The 17,276-nt window shown below is 37.6% G+C and overlaps 2 protein-coding genes across 10 annotated transcripts; one reads left to right on the top strand and one right to left on the bottom strand.

Annotated features, from left to right (window-relative positions):
- Positions 1 to 4: 4 nt before the first annotated feature.
- On the bottom strand, positions 5 to 9,509 carry LOC127965288 (transcription factor Dp-1). Of its 3 annotated transcripts, none has more exons than XM_052566036.1 (11): positions 9,351 to 9,509; positions 6,534 to 6,618; positions 6,382 to 6,448; positions 6,105 to 6,208; positions 4,493 to 4,614; positions 3,364 to 3,529; positions 2,998 to 3,213; positions 2,769 to 2,920; positions 2,503 to 2,669; positions 2,323 to 2,401; positions 5 to 1,220 (listed from the first exon to the last, which is right to left on the bottom strand). In XM_052566036.1, exons 2-11 carry the CDS (start codon positions 6,543 to 6,545, stop codon positions 1,094 to 1,096), a joined length of 1,212 nt encoding a protein of 403 aa, XP_052421996.1. In that variant the 5' UTR covers positions 6,546 to 6,618; positions 9,351 to 9,509; the 3' UTR covers positions 5 to 1,093. The 3 variants fall into 3 exon arrangements, with proteins under 3 accessions (XP_052421996.1, XP_052421998.1, XP_052421997.1); XM_052566038.1 differs by lacking the exon at positions 9,351 to 9,509 and adding an exon at positions 8,053 to 8,377; XM_052566037.1 differs by lacking the exon at positions 9,351 to 9,509 and adding an exon at positions 7,983 to 8,110.
- Positions 9,510 to 11,887: 2,378 nt separating this feature from the next.
- dcun1d2a (DCN1, defective in cullin neddylation 1, domain containing 2a) lies at positions 11,888 to 16,502 on the top strand. 7 transcript variants are annotated; one of them, XM_052565767.1, is made up of 8 exons: positions 11,982 to 12,029; positions 12,586 to 12,694; positions 13,244 to 13,460; positions 14,412 to 14,580; positions 14,933 to 15,063; positions 15,151 to 15,233; positions 15,396 to 15,492; positions 15,625 to 16,502. In XM_052565767.1, exons 2-8 carry the CDS (start codon positions 12,686 to 12,688, stop codon positions 15,702 to 15,704), a joined length of 786 nt encoding a protein of 261 aa, XP_052421727.1. In that variant the 5' UTR covers positions 11,982 to 12,029; positions 12,586 to 12,685; the 3' UTR covers positions 15,705 to 16,502. The 7 variants fall into 7 exon arrangements, with proteins under 7 accessions (XP_052421729.1, XP_052421727.1, XP_052421728.1 ...); XM_052565768.1 differs by lacking the exon at positions 11,982 to 12,029 and adding an exon at positions 12,053 to 12,193; XM_052565769.1 differs by lacking the exon at positions 12,586 to 12,694 and having other exon boundaries at positions 11,888 to 12,029.
- The last annotated feature ends 774 nt before the right edge of the window (positions 16,503 to 17,276 follow it).

Genomic DNA, 17,276 nt, shown 5'->3' with positions numbered 1-17,276 from the left:
CACGTATATAAAATAAAGTTTATTGAAATTAGTAGTAGAACATTAGTGTCGCAAATAAACACGAGTTTGGAATCTTAAAACATTCTTTATATTTAAATTTGAAACTTATATTAGATTACAGAAAAGTTACTTTGAGGAGTCAGTACAAGGATTCAGCTTTTCTTTCTTTTTTTAAGGACATTTTTTTAAAGGGAAGTTGAGAGAGACCTTTTTAATACACAACAATAATCTTACACGCTTCGATGTATTACTGACGCGGAGAGAGGACACTAGAAACCAATCTTAATAGCATTATATATGTCTATAACTGCTTTAAGGTAGTTAGGTTTCTCCGATGTCCTCCAGTGTCTCTAGGCCAGGTCGGCGTTTGAAGCTCGGAAACCAAAAGAGAACAAATGAAACGAAAAAAGACACTTCTCAGAGTCCTCCAAAAAAGCAGAACACCGAGGAGCTGAACACACACACGGGAGGAGAGAAAGAGAGAGAGATTCTACAAAAAAAGCCTGTGAGAAATCAGGTCAACATACGAAAAGAGTCCACACGTCCAAACACCTGCCCCTCCATGGGGCAAAAAAATAGCAGCCGGCTTTGTAGGTTCTTCGATTCATTAGTCTCCGAATCCTCAGAATGCAAATCAAGCCAGCAAGTTCAAATACCACAACAACAAAAAGATCATTCAAAAACAGAAGAGAACTACTTCACACAAAGATCACACAACATTTTCCAACAGCTCGCTGTACGCAAGTGGGGGTTTCTTCAGGAGGGAAGGTATCAGAGGGTCACACATGATGACATCCAGTAGGAACGCTGCGACACCTCTAAACTTCAGCAAAGTCCTTCAGCTGAAAACTAGCATTCCCAGCAGGCAGAGCACACAGCCTGTGATGATGTGGCTTGTCCTGAGCTCAGAAAGATGAGGATGAAAACAACTCATCCTATTAAGGCCCGTGTTCTTCAATGCCCTTCTCAGACAGAGAGTGAAAAAGGGTGAGTTGCAGAAGAGGAGAGAAAAAGAGCGATGTGGTTGATCAATCCTCGGACATGGCAGCTGGAAGAACTTGTGCACGAAGGACAGGCTGAACGAGGACTGGGCTTAGTCCTCATCATCGTTTTCGTCAAAATCCTCATCGTCGTCATCGTCCTCGCCCATGTAAGAGACGGGGGTCTCCACCCGAGAGCCGTTTGAACTGGAGGCCATCGTGCCGTCTGCCCCACCGTCACTGTCAGAGAAACAGAGGAAAGTGAAACACTCTGAAATACAACACACTGTTATATCTGCTAGAAAAGAAAGTGTGAAAAAGTACTCCAAAAATTAAACTACACATAATCAGTCTAAAAAATTTTTTTTTTCATTTATTATGCAGTCAGGCTTTTCACCCCTCTCTAAAATAATGGAATTCTTATCAGGAATGGTCCAAGGCCCTTTGTCCTGGACATACCTTGTTGCATAGAGAGTACTGGACAAAGGCCAAATTGACTATGCCAGTGTCGACAAGGTCTAGCTACTCTTTATCATACTTTTTGGCTTTGCACAGCATTGATTTCTTTCTGGGCATTCATTTACAAATCAAATTCTGAATATTTCATTTTAGATGTTGCAATTTCCCCCTAGTAGCATTATTTGCTACAGGAATTTATTGATTTATTTGCACATTTGATTGCTCACTTATTAAAGTTTTATTCTTTTATTTTAATACATTTTAAAAGTTTTTTTTTTTTTTACATTAAAGATGACTTTTTTTAATATTAGAAAAATGCAATAATTACATTACAAAAATTTCCTGTAAATCACTTTAAGGAGTCAATTATCAATCCGTAATAGAAAGGCAAATTTTTTTTTTTTACCAGAATTATTGGCTGATTACAGGGTGCTAACGATTTTTTTTTTTTTATGTGCTCATACATTTTTTTTTAATTAGAAGCACAAGTGATCCTAAAAAAAAAGCAAGCATGGAGCCCTGGTAATACAGAAAAATGTCACACTACTTCGTTTTCTTTATCTTCTGTAACTTCATTTCTGTATCACTCTGACAGTCTTCAGTGTCCCATGGTTCTTCATAAATCATTCTAATGTGCCAGTGTAAAATCCCTAATTATTTCCAGAATTCTTTGGTAAATTAAAAGTTAAAAGCATTTATTTGACAAATCTTTTATTAAAAAAAAAAATGTATCACCACCGTCACTTTTGATCAATTTAATGCACCAAATTTTTTAACAGTAGTACATTACTGGGAACTGTCATAATGTAACCTGAGTAACTAGCTATTCTTGTTTCCAACTCCATTTTATCAATGAACAACTGGAAGTTGAAAAGAAACTCACCTCCCAACATGATAGCGGCCTCCGTTAGCAGACGAAGCCCCCGTCATGTAGACATTACTGATAGGCCCCTGCGCCATTTCTGCACGCAAAAATACCCATCAAATGAAACGCGTGACCTTTACAGTCACAAATCTTCATATTTATACTCTGACGATACTCTGGTGACCAGCTGGTACTAACCTGTGACATAGGGCTCCAGTGCTTTGGGCACCAAGCTTCTGGCAGTCTTCAGGTCCTCAGCAGAACACTTGCCCACCTCGAGACCACAAGCCATGCCCATGCGCTTTAACACCTCAATGTCATCATGAATCTCGAACATGCTATCGAAGTTGAAGAGGTACTCAAACCTGATCACAAACAATGAGAAAAGGTGTGTGTAAGTAAGGATCTCTGATACTCGAGTCAGGTTCCCAAAAGCCTAAATGGTCTGGCTGCTGATTTCATACTTGTCGTTGGAGATGCTGCAGTCAATGACGGTTTTCTTGCTGGTGTTTACGATGATAAATGGCAAGTGAATGACCGAGTTGGCAGGTGGGGGTCTTTTTGTCTGTTGTTCCCTCTGGCGGTTCCGCTGAACAAGGTTCTTGAAGGCAATTTGCTGCAATTGAAACAAATGCACTTTCAAAACAAGTTCTCTTGTCAAAATAACTCTAAGACAAAAGAGCATCTTCTCACCTGTAAGATTAGTTCTTGAAGTTGCGACTGTTTTTGTTTGATTCTCTCCAAACGTCTTTGCCTCTCCACCTCCAGGTTCTGGCACTCCTGAGCAGAGTTTGTGGGCAGGCCAATCCATTTGATCTCTTTTTTCTCTTTGGAGATGATGTTCATGGCCATCAGCACATTGAGTGCATCGTACACACGCCGCCGAATGTTCTTCTGGTCATACACATGCTGAAAAGGGACGACACACTGAAAGTGAAGCACTATTCTTTGAAGATAAATGTGAATAAGCAACTCTTTAATTGGTTTAAAGAGCTGCACGTCTTCTGCACACAACAAACAAAGCTGTGGATCAATGCCTAGCCACAGGAAGAGGCTTACCGCATCATTAGGGGAGATATGATTATCACCAGAGCTGAACTCGGCCACAAGCTCATCAGCGACCTCGTTGTAGGTTGTGACACCCTTCCGCTGGACCTTTTCGCAAACCTTCATTGAGAAATGTCTGAGGCCTTTGCCATTCTTCTCCCCCTTCTTACCCCGCTTTCTGAGGAAAAGCGGAACAAAAACCAAATTATTGCACAATATTTAACATTATGCTAGATGACAGAAAAACTGCTGCTTTCTGGGAATTTTCCTTATAAAAAGGTTCTATAGTGCCAGCGTGGTACTTCTTGGAAGAAAAAACAAAGCGGATTTAAATCAAGGCAAATTTCATGTAATATTTTTCTACGATTTTGAAGTTTAAATACTAAAGCCATAATAATAAACTAAATAATTAACTAAAGAGGTTTAAGATTGATTAAGATTTTATTTTTTAAATAAAAACAACTTCATATTAGATTTGGATTTACTTGATTGAAAACCTTTTCAAAACTATCAACAGAATAATTCTCACAAGAGTAGAATTATTACAGTCCAGCAAAATGTGTTCAATGGAAAGTGGATTTTGAGACACTTGGACACATTTTAAGTCATGTTATGTAAATGACTGGATATAATAATAATTACTACTATTTATTAATTCTTTTTTTTTTTTTTATAATTCCATGTAAACACTAAAAAAGAATTAAATTATAATTGTGTTCCATCCCTAAAATCATTAATTGTTTGCATCTTATTCTTACTGTAGCCAATAACAATAGTAGCAACAACAAAACTTATTTACACAATTATAGTCAAGCTATAAAAAGTTAATTATCAAACTTTCTCTTTAAATTAAAAAAAAAAAGGATGATGAAGTTAAAATTTTCTATAAAGTTGCCAAACAATAATAAATGCACTATTAATTTGTCTCATGTAAACAAATTGTAAAACCTGTTAATATTTTGACATTTAGATATAATATGTTCCTTGCACAGGTGATTGACCACCTTTGCATTCTGAACCCGTTCTGAAGACAAAAATACAAAGCATTCAAGACCAGAAATGCACCTGGTTCCACTGAATCTATTTCTGAAATAGAAATGTCATTACATGTTCTGAAGTAGCCTGCTCAAGTAAGACTTACCCCGAGGACCACGGAGACGCTTCCGATGGTTGACTCTGGGTGATAAACTGAGAGCTGGGTGTGTGTGGGCTGTTCATTAGGATTACATTGGAGCCGCTGGGCCTCTGAGGTGTGCTGATGACCTGTGGTTTCGGAGACAATACAGCAAACATAAGAGCAAACAATGCTTGCTACCAAAGTATCTGTTATGATATTAAACAGATCTTTACTATGATGAATTCTAAACGAAAAATGTGTGATGTTAAGTAAAGTCACCTTTATTTATAGAGCGCTTTAAACAAAATACATTGCGTCAAAGCAACTGAACAACAATCATTGGGAAAATGGATGTGATGGAGGTTAAGGAAGTTGAACATTTATTCAACTAGGACAAATGCAGACTAACATGTTTCTTTTTTATGCTGGCCACACATGACATTTTTCCAATTCTCACTGACATATGGCAAGGAATTAACAACAGCTGCTGTGAATATGCAGGTGGCTAAACAGCAAGCCTCAGTTAAACGAGCCAACAATTTCTCTCTTCTAAACTAGTTGGTTTAATTTTTTAGTTGTTAAGGGAAGCCTGCTTCAATTTCTCTCCAGCAATTAAAAGCAGCATCCCTTGGATATATTAAAGCAGTTGTAAACTTCATCCATAAGAAGGATATACTGTACCTCACTCCTTTAGCGATTACTGCGTGTTGCGCCATGTGGATTAATAAAACTGTGAACTAAACATAACCATTCTTGGAAATCTGTTTCACCCTGACCTGCTGAATCAGAATTCAAATGACTCTCAATCTTCGCTCAGGAGATGGTGTGTGTTCAACATCATCATGACTAGCTAATATGCATAAAACACTGGCCCATGTCCAAAGTAAGTTTCGTGCCAGTTGACAGAAATGTGAATTGCCCAATTTCGCTAAAGGTTGAGTTTCCTTCATGATGATCTTACATTTTTGATCATCATGTAAGCAATTGTTAAAATGGATAGAAAATTTAATCAGTAATGTTTGGCTCAATAGACCAATGACGTTTACGGCTATCATAGAGTAAAACTAAAGGCATAAAAAGGCCATTCAGCAAAAAGAACTGTTTAGTGAAAACCATATACTGCTATATAATAACTTATGCATTTCAGAGCCTTAAAGATATACACTTCTATATAGGTTCCACAAATAAATGTTAAGCAGAACAACTCTTTTCAACAATGAAAATAAGAATAATTGTTTCTTAAGCACCAAATCAGCATATTAAAAAAAGATTGTTGAAGACATGTGAGACAGAAGACATCTTAAGATGTTTATAATTTAATTAAGAAAAACTATTTTAGATTTTTATAATATTTCATAATATTATAAAACCTTGGCGATCATAAGAGACTTCTTTCAAAACATTCACAAAATCTTTAGAACAGCCTTTTTCTCTTTTTGAGCCCTGTAAAAGTAACTGATAAAACCGGAAACGATGTTAGAACAAACACATCCTATTAAAGCATTGGCTGTTTAAGAGTGTGGAAAGATGGGAGATTAAACCTGAAAAACGAATTAGAGTTGAGTGCGGTGTGAATAACGCTTATGTGATCTTACATTTCAGTGTTTTATGCAATCAAACTCCATTCAAAACTTACCATGTGTGGCGCAATGTTCACGTTGGAAGGGCCCAGAGTTTTTGGCAACAGCTGTTTTCCAACCACCACTGACTGTGGATGCACCGCTACCAAAGACAGCACACCTGCAAGGGTATTATTCACAGAGGACATCTTAATGCAGTGCTATGTAAGGTCAAACAGGCTTTTGGGCTTTTGTGAAGCATTACTGGAGGATCAAACATTCTTGAATCTACAAAAAATTCAGCTGCTGATGCAGTGCGCTATTATCTTCACAAACTCTTAATGCTCCTCTTACCTTTGGCAGGGCTCATGTTCTGATCAATGAAGACCTTCAGCTCCCCATTGGCCTCAATCAGACCAGCCTGTGGAGAACAAGATGACCATCATCTCAATGACTTCCACTCTATTTTCAGTCGATTACATCTAATAGAGCTAGAGAATACTTACATCTTTGGCCATGTTCCCAGGGGCTGAGGAATAGATGCCTGGTCTAGCTGAAAACCCTGAGCCAAATTTCCACAACAAAATGTCTCTGAAACAGAAATGAAACTGTTTTGGCACAAAAGCTGAGGACACTTGAAGACAGTAACCAAGGTTACTACACAAATCTTTGTTGCTCGCAGAGAAAGTGACTAATGAGGAAAGTTTTCATTTGCAAAAACCACCAAAAGGATTCAATGATCAATGGGATTTCGCACAAGTATATCACAGTTTTGGGTGGTTTTTGATCTATGAACAGATTCACAAAAGAACAATTCATTCAGACAGACAGACTTCAGGTTTGCCTTCATGCCAAACCACTCTGCGAACAAAACAGGACCAGGATTCATGCAAAATGCTACCTAATTATCACAATAAATGTAATAAAAATAATAATAATAATTAAAAAAAGTGTCTGCATGTCTGAAAACCACCAAGGAAACATTATTAGGCATTATAAAGGGGTTCAAACGTCAAAGGTTCAGCACATTTATATTCTTATTATTATAGGTATAATTACGTAAACATTACATAGATTTTCATATCAAAATATTATTCGATTAAACATACATATTTTATGATATTTAAAGAAAAAAAAAACCCAGAATGTTTTACTAGATAATAATGACCTGTATAAAACACCTGATGGTTTGGTTCCTTTGACTCAATACTGATTACGATGTTGCTTTTATGCAACAGTACAGTAAACTTGCAATCATCTGATATTCTGGTCATATGCTGATGTTCTGCACAACAGCACTCTTGCTAGTGTGTGTGAAATGGACTGAAACTCTGTCACAGGTAAGGTGGGCTAAAATGAGATTGATGTCCTCTTTCAAGCCCAAGGACAGTGTGAATACACGAAGATCTGGGCTCTTTACCACACAGTTCACTTCATTTAAAATGCTGTCTAGGTAGGTAGCTCACAAGGTATTGAGACACAGTCATAATTGATGAAAACGAGGCCCATCGATTTTCTTCCAGCACTCGTGCAGCTTATATTACCAGACAAAAGACCTCGACGAATCTTTCCATCTCTTTAAACGTCGAAATTTCAACTCGTGCACTCAAAAACCGCATGCAATCTTCTGAAAGGCATCTATATGCAACAGTTACTGTCGATTTAAGTAACTTTTTTTGCAAAAGCAATGGGCCCTTAAATATAGGAAATATGAACAGTGTCCCAAGTTATAAAAACCACGTAAACGCATAACGAAAATTCTTTTATTCGTTTATACTTTCCGCATCACATATAATGCACAATCGAAGCAGTATGTCCTATGATAAAGCGTGTTAGCCCAGTTAGCTAGCTGCCTTTCAAACACGTTTTGCACCGAAACCCTGGTCTAAATGTGATCAAAACGTACCCCTTCTGCTTAAATGCGACCAGATCGAGTATTGTGCATGTGCTCGTACCGTTTTGCGAACGGATCGGACTTAAATGGCCATCTGGAAATGAAGTGTGTAAACTTTCCTCTGAACTTACAGTCCTGAAGCCCTTTGCCTTCTTAGGTGCTGTTTTTGTTGGCATAGCCAGTTAGCAAGAGGACAGAGGAAGAGGAGGTCTGAAGCCCATCTCTCAAACAGGAAACAAAGATAAATCACATAATATAACAAATAAAACCCGTGTGCAGTGAATGGTCATCCTTTTGGAACGAGTTTGCACTTAGAAGATGTTTGATTGTAAGATCGGGGCACATTCATGAAACCCAAAATGGATGCGGATGTTATAAGCATGCACATAAAAGACGCATGGCAACTGTGAAATCCTCGTGCATGGTTTCAGAAAATAACGACTATTATAGATTTCTTTTACAACAAGTTTCTATATTTTATCTTAGGAACAGTATATAGAAAAGACCCATTATATTCAGCAAGAGCTGAGAGTCATAACACAATTCTGCTGGAGGGTATAAATTCATTGGCTTCGCTACAGCATGTGTTTAGACGACAGACAGTTCTTCAAAAATGGAAAACAATCGTTCAAAATTTGACTTTATTGTTTACTAACTAACATAACTAGCAGGATGGATTTGGTTTAATGCCTGGCAGCCATTTTACATGGAAGCTAAAGCAAAGCCATCATGCAGTGATGCTTTAATAGCCTGCTAGCTGAAGTGACAGCTCCTTATGACGACCTAAACTAATTATCATCTAGTTAATAAACACCTCAGTTAATACAAATTAAACAACAACAACCCTTTCATTTTTAATTGAAAGTGTTTAAAACACGCTTTAGAGCGAATGTGATGAAGCTGTTTAGCTAGCGACCAGGCGAGCTGGTAAGCTAACTTCCACTCAAATCGAGGTCATCTGGGCAGCTTTAATATAATCAATCTAGGATCTACATATTATTGTTTGCTACACGTCTGGTTTGGTAGCTTTTTCGTGCAATGGCCAAATGCGAGTAGAGATCATTAAGGGTTTACCATTGCACTCCTCTGACAGAGGCACTTGACATGGGTTAGCTTGTCGGCTAACACAAGCCATTCGAGACAAACAGTTTCAATATTTCACATATAACGTTACGTGATAATTAAACCGGACTGAGGTTCACAGAATAACGATCATAGATGCCGTTATGTATAATTGTAACGTTATATAGATACACGGTGAGGTTACTGACCGGTTTTGCTGGCAAACGCACTTATTTCATGGCAAATTATCTTATCATTTTCAAACGCAGATAAACGACAACTTTTTATGCAATGAGTAATTCTAAAGATCGAAAACATCGGTCAAGCTCGTCTGCGTGGACTCCAAGCCCCCGCTTGTCTCACTTACGGTCGGTTGCATCCGCCTTCAACCGTCTAGAGCTGAATGAAGAGGAGCACACAGTAGAAACTGCTCCCTCTCTGGGTCTGTAAAACTGAGCTTGGCGGTGTCCACGCCACGGGAAATCCGATTGGACAGTAATGCGCGTGACGTCGGGGGAGTGTAACACGGAAGCCACGCCTGTACTGCATTTTGATTGGACGAGACGCTACAGTACCTTTGTTAAGATTTTCTCATTGGTTGATTTCAATGGATCCCACCCTACTGCGTCTGAGGGCGGAACGTGCGTAAGAATGAATGTAAATAATGAAGAGAAACTCAATAATCGAAATGTTTATATATATAAAATATCTAGTACATTTTGATAATCAGACTCAAAATATATAATAATAGCTACTATGAGTATTTTTAAGTTAATAATTTAAATCGTTAATCATTTAAAAGCACTTTCTTTCGATACATGTACATTAACACCGCTTCCCCGTTGCACTGTAACGTAAATGGTTTCCTATTTATTTGTATTAGTATTAGGCATGGGGTGTAAAATATACCGAGAAATTGAACATACGTTTAAGTACAGATACAATGTCAAGAAATTTACTCAATTAAAGTCTAAAGACTAAGCCAAAAATATATGAGGAAAAGTAAACAAAAGTATCCACAATTAATTGATCTTCATTATTTAACATTAAAAAGTAAACACTTTTCTTAGGTCGTTAATAGACTTTTTAGACCAGACAGAAGAGATTATTTATTTACTTTTATTTTATTTGAGATAATCTCAATTAATAAAAACAAATAAATTCTTGCTTAAATAAAAGGATAGTTCGAACATGATTACTTCTGTTAGAATAAAAATACCTTTTTTGTATTTTTTTATAAGACATAATCCGTTTAAAAACTATTTGAAATTGTAATATATATATGTGTGTGTGTGTGTGTGTGTGTGTGTGTGTGTGTGTGTGTGTGTGTGTGTGTGTGTGTAACTAAGACTGTTAAAACAGAATTCTTGCATGTTTACAAATCATGCAAGAATTCTGTTTTAACAGTCTAAACATGCAATAATTCTGTTTTAACAGTCTTAGTTACAAATACTCTAAAATACTTAAGCAGTGAAGTATTATTATTCAATTACTTTACACCTCCATTATTAGAGCTATTCTAAAATGCATTTTTGGAATCAAACAAAGGTCAAGATTTAGAAAGTATGAATCATCTAACTAATAAATTAAAATGCCTGTAATTAAATTATGTCATTAGGTTGCTGTTTGGGGGCAGGCTCTGGAATTTTTTTTTATCTGTATTCATGCTGCCCCTACAGAACACACTGTACGGCATGTTTTAACCAGATAACTAAAAAGTAGTTCAAAAAAGGGTGTCACCATTATCATGTCCCTATCATTTTCACGTCTCTGGGTGGACATATTTGAAGAACTTATCTGGGTTAAATACTGTACATCTATGAAGATGGATGTTTCACCTTTTGGAAAATAGAATATAACATACATATGATTAGGTATAGTAGTTAAACATTATTCAGAATCAAATATATACAGAAAAAAAATCTATATGCATCAATAAAAGAAACAAATTAAATAATTCAATATTACAACACCCTTTATTAAAAAAGGTCATATACCTGACTGTAAACACTGCTTGTGATTACCAATAACCGCACATGACATAAATCAGAGAAGGTCTTGCTCCTCCATGCAACACATGCTGTCTGTGTTTATTTATTACAAGAGAAACACTTTGACCAGCAGGTAACTTGAGTCACATCATGCTTGAAAGATGCACAGACCTTTTAGGCAGGATAGATATGTGAAACATGTTTTGAAATCAGTCCATTTGGTGGTGTTCACACTAAACATTCAACACTGTTATCCACTCAACGATTTAGCCATACTGCACTGGTCAGCTGAACATGCTCAAAAGTAGGTCAGAACCAGTGCTAGATTATGCTGGCAGAGTCTGCAGATTGTGCTACTGAGAGATGACCATAGTAGTAACATAACATTAATAATAATAAATAAATAAAACACAGAATTCAGATCTGATCTGATTATGATTTTTTACTTTTCTAAAATGATGCATTCATAATAAACATGAAAATCATAAAATATTTCACAGCAACAACATACTTGTGCCACAACCTGAGGGTATACATTTTACGATTTTATTAAAAAAGTACTTACTAAAAAAGTATGAACAAGACTAGGGGCAAAAGCATCTGGTAGAAACATGCGTTCATAAGCTACTGCAATAAGAAATACGACGGAATCTCAAATTAATCAATTAATAATTTATGAACAGATGCGCAACAGGTATGAACCGTCTGACCGAATCGACTTTCTAAAATGAATCATTTTCTGTTCATTTGAGCTGAATGAATTGATTCATACGAAAAACTACAGAAAATGTAGTTAAATGTAGTTTACTACTTTTCATTTGTTACTACTCATCTCTGGATAGAGTTTTTAATTAGAGACAGTAACACCAATAGGTCACAACCTTATATTCTCCAAACTAGAACGCACGTTTACGAACTACAACTCCCAGCACTTGACCGCTTCCATCGCGCAGACTCGCTGGTGTTCTAGCGCATTCCCTTGATGCCCACACGCATGCGCAGTTGTACATGGGAGCACTGGGTATCAATTTGGTCAAACAGTGGGTGATAAAATGGTAGGTGACATAGAAATTAAAAATATTGCTGACGTTTTCTGCTTAATTGTTCGACGGAGAAGCTCTGGCAAACGTAGATATTCCGCGTCTTGCACGAGTTGTAGTCTGCGCGTGTCGCACCGAGGATGATCATAATTGTGTGTATGTTTTGTATGGGCAGGAAGGTCAGTTGTTGATATTTAGGGAGTTCAGCATGTACCTTTGCGCCTATGTGTCCTGGAATCATGCACTATGTACTACTGCTTAATGTATCAAAGGATTATTATTATTCTCTGCTTTAGCCAAACATGCATGCTTTTAACACATATGTTCTGTTTTGGATTTTAAAGACCCTCCAAGCCCTATTTTAACACCAAAATCATACTTAACATCGAACAATCAGGTTTTCCAAAAATGCATCAGATCTGATTATAAACAAGCTTTCAACTCGATGTTATGATTAAATAGTTTTACGTTAAAAATAAAGCTTATTTCTGTTGTGGTGTCATTGAGACCCCAAGTTTAAAACCTGATTGAGAAATGCAATGACACCACTTATGTTTTTAAATGTTTACAGTGATTTTACACATACAATAGGGGTCTCTGGGACCCCAAACAACCAGGCAGTCAATGTCTGCTGAACAGGAGGGTTAAGTGACATCCATACCAGCTATGAAATGTCAAACGTAAGTCTTTTAGCCCTGCCCTTTCAACCCAGCCCCCAATATCATCCTGGTTATTTTCCACATTGTAATACCCTCCAAACATGTCTTAAGTGGGCTGTCAAACTTTTTGAACATTGTGTTCTGGTTCTGTGTCTTGTGACGGCCCAGTCAGAATGTTTCTTTTGAACTCGTTTTAAGAACTAGAGTAAAAACAGCTCACTGTGCATCGATGGAAATAACTGTAGGGTAACCCGGTTGTTTTGCACTGGCCGCCCCTGAGCTTGCCATCTCATATTACATGCCAAGCGCAAGTGGCCTGTCACAGGTCCTCACATGCTTGGTGCTTCAGTCGAACTTGCTGTAACCGGTAGAATGTCCTTTTAAATTGCCACATAGGTCTGGACGTTTGGTCAACACGTTGTTTATGGTTGTTCCAGTTGTCAGCTTTAGTCTTGTGCCTGAATGTGTGCAATTTTCTCTCTCTGTATGTTCGTTTGTGTCTCTGTCTGTTTGTACACACTGCTGAGTGTATTGTTCATGTCTGAGGGCATATCTTTTGTGTCCACACAGCATAAACTAAAATCCTCCCAAAAGGACAAGGTACGGCAGTTCATGTCCTTTACTCAAGCCGGGGAGAAGACCGCCGTATACTGCCTCACTCAGAATGACTGGAAACTAGAGGTGGCCACCGATAACTACTTTCAGAACCCAGATTTGTACCACAAGGAATCCATGAAGAGCTCAGTGGACCGAAAAAAGCTGGAGCAGCTTTACAATCGATACAAAGGTGAGAGTTTTAATGCATGCTAAAAAGTGCTCTTAGTCTTTTGTTTCTCATTAAAAAAAGTCTGTCATTTTTTTTCTATTGCTTTTGAGAAATATGATTTAATTGTGAGGGCCTTTATTTTGAAATCACACAACCAGCAGTGTCATGCAGTTCCACTGAGTTACTAATAATAAAAATAATAGTTGTTCTAATAATAGATTTCTTTATATAGTTCTTATTCAGCAGGTGCTTAAAGCTGGCATGAAATGGAAATGCATCCTAATTCATCCATCTGTTACAATAGTAAAAAATGTTTTGACTTTGTAACATATAATTAAAATGTAATAACTCTACCCATTAAATGACATGCTTTCTCTTTGGTGATTTATGGCAGGCTTCTCAAATCATTTAATTTACATACCCCCCCCCCCCCTCTATATTAAGCTGTCAGTGTGCATTCACATCTTCCTAGAGGAAGATAGATGATTGGATAGATCCAATCAAAAACTAATCGACTGAACCAAGTCCAAGTTTTTCAAGAAGATCAGATTCTCTCACAATGTGGAAAAATGACTTTGTCTCTACTTTTGTTACATTGCAACTTTAACCAAACATATACGTACTTCTAAACAAAATTGAATTAAACTTGGAAAGTTGGAATAAAGACAAAGTTTGAGTGGGAAAAAAAAGTCTATATAAGGTTTTCCTGTTAGAGCAATAAAACAAGTTCTGCAGCTTTCATGCCACAGAGTGAAGAAAAAAATTACAGGACCTATACAAACAAACATGGTGCATTCACAAGCCCAAAACCACTAATATGAAGAAGAGCCAGCAAAGCCTAAAGAAAAATGTCCTGCAGCACCTTTAAATGTTGAATTCCTTTTAGAAATCTTTGTTTAACTAAACTGAGACACTTAAGTTTTTTTGTGTGTGTGTTTTTTTTTTTTTACGTCTCTTGCTTTTCCCCCTCAGATCCCCAGGATGAGAATAAGATTGGGATCGATGGAATTCAACAGTTCTGTGATGACCTCAATCTGGATCCGGCCAGCATCAGTGTTCTGGTTGTGGCATGGAAATTCCGTGCAGCAACACAGTGTGAATTCAGCAAGAAAGAGTTCATTGAGGGCATGACAGAGCTGGGGTGGGCACTGTTGACAATTTTTGGCTTGTGTGGTGGTTGGCAGTATCATTAAAGGTGCTCTGGGAATATCTCACAAAATGTCCTACTCCCTGACAGAATCGCTGGAAAAAAAGGTGTCTTGAGAAATAACACCTGTTTCTGTGACAGTCTTCAGCTCTGAGAACCACAGAACAATGAGCCAATCTGAAATATATCTCAAATGATGTTGCACGTTTTAGATTTGCTGAAAGAAGAAATATACCGTAGTTCAAATTGGCAGAATGGAAGAAGTCCGGCTGTAATCGCTAACAGCACCTTTAATGAGTTTTTGATTAGACTGACGTTGAGCCTAAACGTTTCATTTCATCTGCAGGTGTGACAGTCCGGAGAAGCTTCGAGCTCTTCTGCCCAGATTAGAACAGGATCTGAAAGACAGCGGAAAGTTCAAAGACTTCTACCAGTTCACCTTCAACTTTGCCAAGAATCCTGGACAAAAAGGTTTAGGTAAGGGCACCTTTTCTTACTGCATTTCTGTGTGTTTTCATTCGGGTTTCTAACACTGTCTGTATTACTGGTCTTTTTCCATTTCAGATTTAGAGATGGCAGTAGCCTATTGGAACCTGGTTCTGGCTGGACGTTTTAAGTTCCTAGACCTCTGGAACAGATTCTTATTGGTAAGTCATTACAGATTTGGACTTTTGATCCTGTTTAGAGTCGAATACAAATGAAAATGGGTTTTCTGGCTGCTACGCGACACATTAATAACCACAGAGTGGAATAATTTCCTTTAGCAATCCATTTAGATGCTCTCTGGTCTCTGTCTTTATTTTGTGCAGGAGCATCATAAGCGATCAATTCCCAAAGACACATGGAACTTGCTCTTGGATTTCGGCAGCATGATTGCAGATGACATGTCAAACTATGATGAAGAAGGTGACCTGCATTATCAATACTTTTTAGTTTTGTGCGCTGATATGCTGACTGAATTTTAAGTCATAAATTAGCAGCATTTATTCATAAAGGGTATGTTGGATTTTAATAATGTGATGGGTTTTTTTGTTTCAGGAGCATGGCCTGTTCTCATCGACGACTTTGTGGAGTACGCTCGGCCAATCGTGACAGGATCAAAACGCAAAACTGTATAGTAACGCTGCCCCTGGGCGAGAACTCAAGCCTTGGTCGCCTCATTGACTTTGTAGTTTTTTTAAAGACTTGTAAGCATTATAAGAGAGAACTAAGAGAAACACTTGAAACCGACAAGCTTTGCAAAAGGAAAAATCAGGATGGATAAGATGACTCAGACTTCCACACATCACACAGGAAGGACAAGAGTGCGACACTCAAGATTTCTTATAGAGCCATCAAATGCACATGGCCAGCTATATTTGCACTGGCGACTCAGTTCTAGCCTGAAACCCTTGGAGATTTTGGGTGGATAACTTTGAACCTTGTACCTCATCTCCATAACAATCAGTGTCATAGGGCCGAGTCCTCATTGCCTACCCACTCCTCAGAGTCTGAATTATGGAATAGTCTCTCCAGTTTTGTTTTAGATTATGTACCCATCTGTCTGGGTGTGTATCTCATGCAGGATGTGATGCTGATCATGTCCGCATTTTAAGCCAGACGTTCATGGGCAGCACAGCATGTGGCTCACAACACCAGCACTATTGTTACAGCTGTAAAATACTGTATCTACTGCAGCAGTATGTACAGAGAGAAATGTATTATCGTTAATGTTTTATTATATGAAATATGTAACATATGAAAGAAAAGTGTGGTCAAAACAAGATGCCTCCATACCATGTTCTTGTGTGATTTTAGGTCAAACGTGTCATCTGCCCTGTTGCGGAACTTGTAACAACATGGTTCAGTGTTACTCTTCTTCTTTTTTTTGTTTTTGTTTATCAGATTTATGTTAAGGAATAAATTATTGCCCTTTATGTTCTTCTCAATGTCTAACAGCCCTGTTATTCTTTAGCAGGGCATCTATGCCTGGACAACAAGAGGCTTTGCAAGCTTTCACTATGAAACATTCTCCCATCATGCATCTGAATCAGAATTATTAGTACAGAATATGTCCCTTCATAAATCACTGAAAAGCAACTCTGAAAGCATGAAGGTAGGGCTGCAGTTATATTTGGTTTGCACCAAACATTCAGGACACTCGGTTTAATTTTAGTGTCCTTTGAGCACAGTAAAAAAAAAAGGAAAAGCTTTCAGGTTTGTCACAAGACTTCTAGCAAAATTCAGGCATTATGTAATGTTCATCTTTTTCAGAAGTGGGTTCCTTTTTGTCGAATAGTGCCAAATCTGCAGTGCTGAGAAAATTGATGTCAGCCAAAATGCTATGCATCGCGGTCAGTAGTGTAGCTGGTCTCTTGATCACCCGTATGACATCTTCCCTCTTTTTCCTCTTGCTCAGTTAGGCCTGGGTTGTGCCCGGTTTTTTTTTTTTTTTTTTTTTTTTTTTTTTTTAATCCATTCTGTTCAAATGAACTTAATATGTATAGGGAGATTTAAAGCTCTGCCAATAATATTAGAACCTTTTGACGCTTTTGCAGTTCTTCTGAAAGTTCCATTCCACGGGCTGATCTTCTGTTCTAGTGAATAGAAGCAGTCCAACACAGTATAATAACTGATTATATCACTTCATTTAGTGGACTTAAAACAGTTTTAGTATGATTATGAATGACTTTATTCTTTGGAACATGAGA

Source organism: Carassius gibelio, chromosome B9, assembly GCF_023724105.1.
Source record: "Carassius gibelio isolate Cgi1373 ecotype wild population from Czech Republic chromosome B9, carGib1.2-hapl.c, whole genome shotgun sequence".
In the NCBI taxonomy this organism is placed as follows: Eukaryota; Metazoa; Chordata; class Actinopteri; order Cypriniformes; family Cyprinidae; genus Carassius; species Carassius gibelio.
The sequence above is the reverse complement of the archived record's forward strand: the minus strand, read 5'-3'. Positions and strand labels throughout refer to the sequence as shown.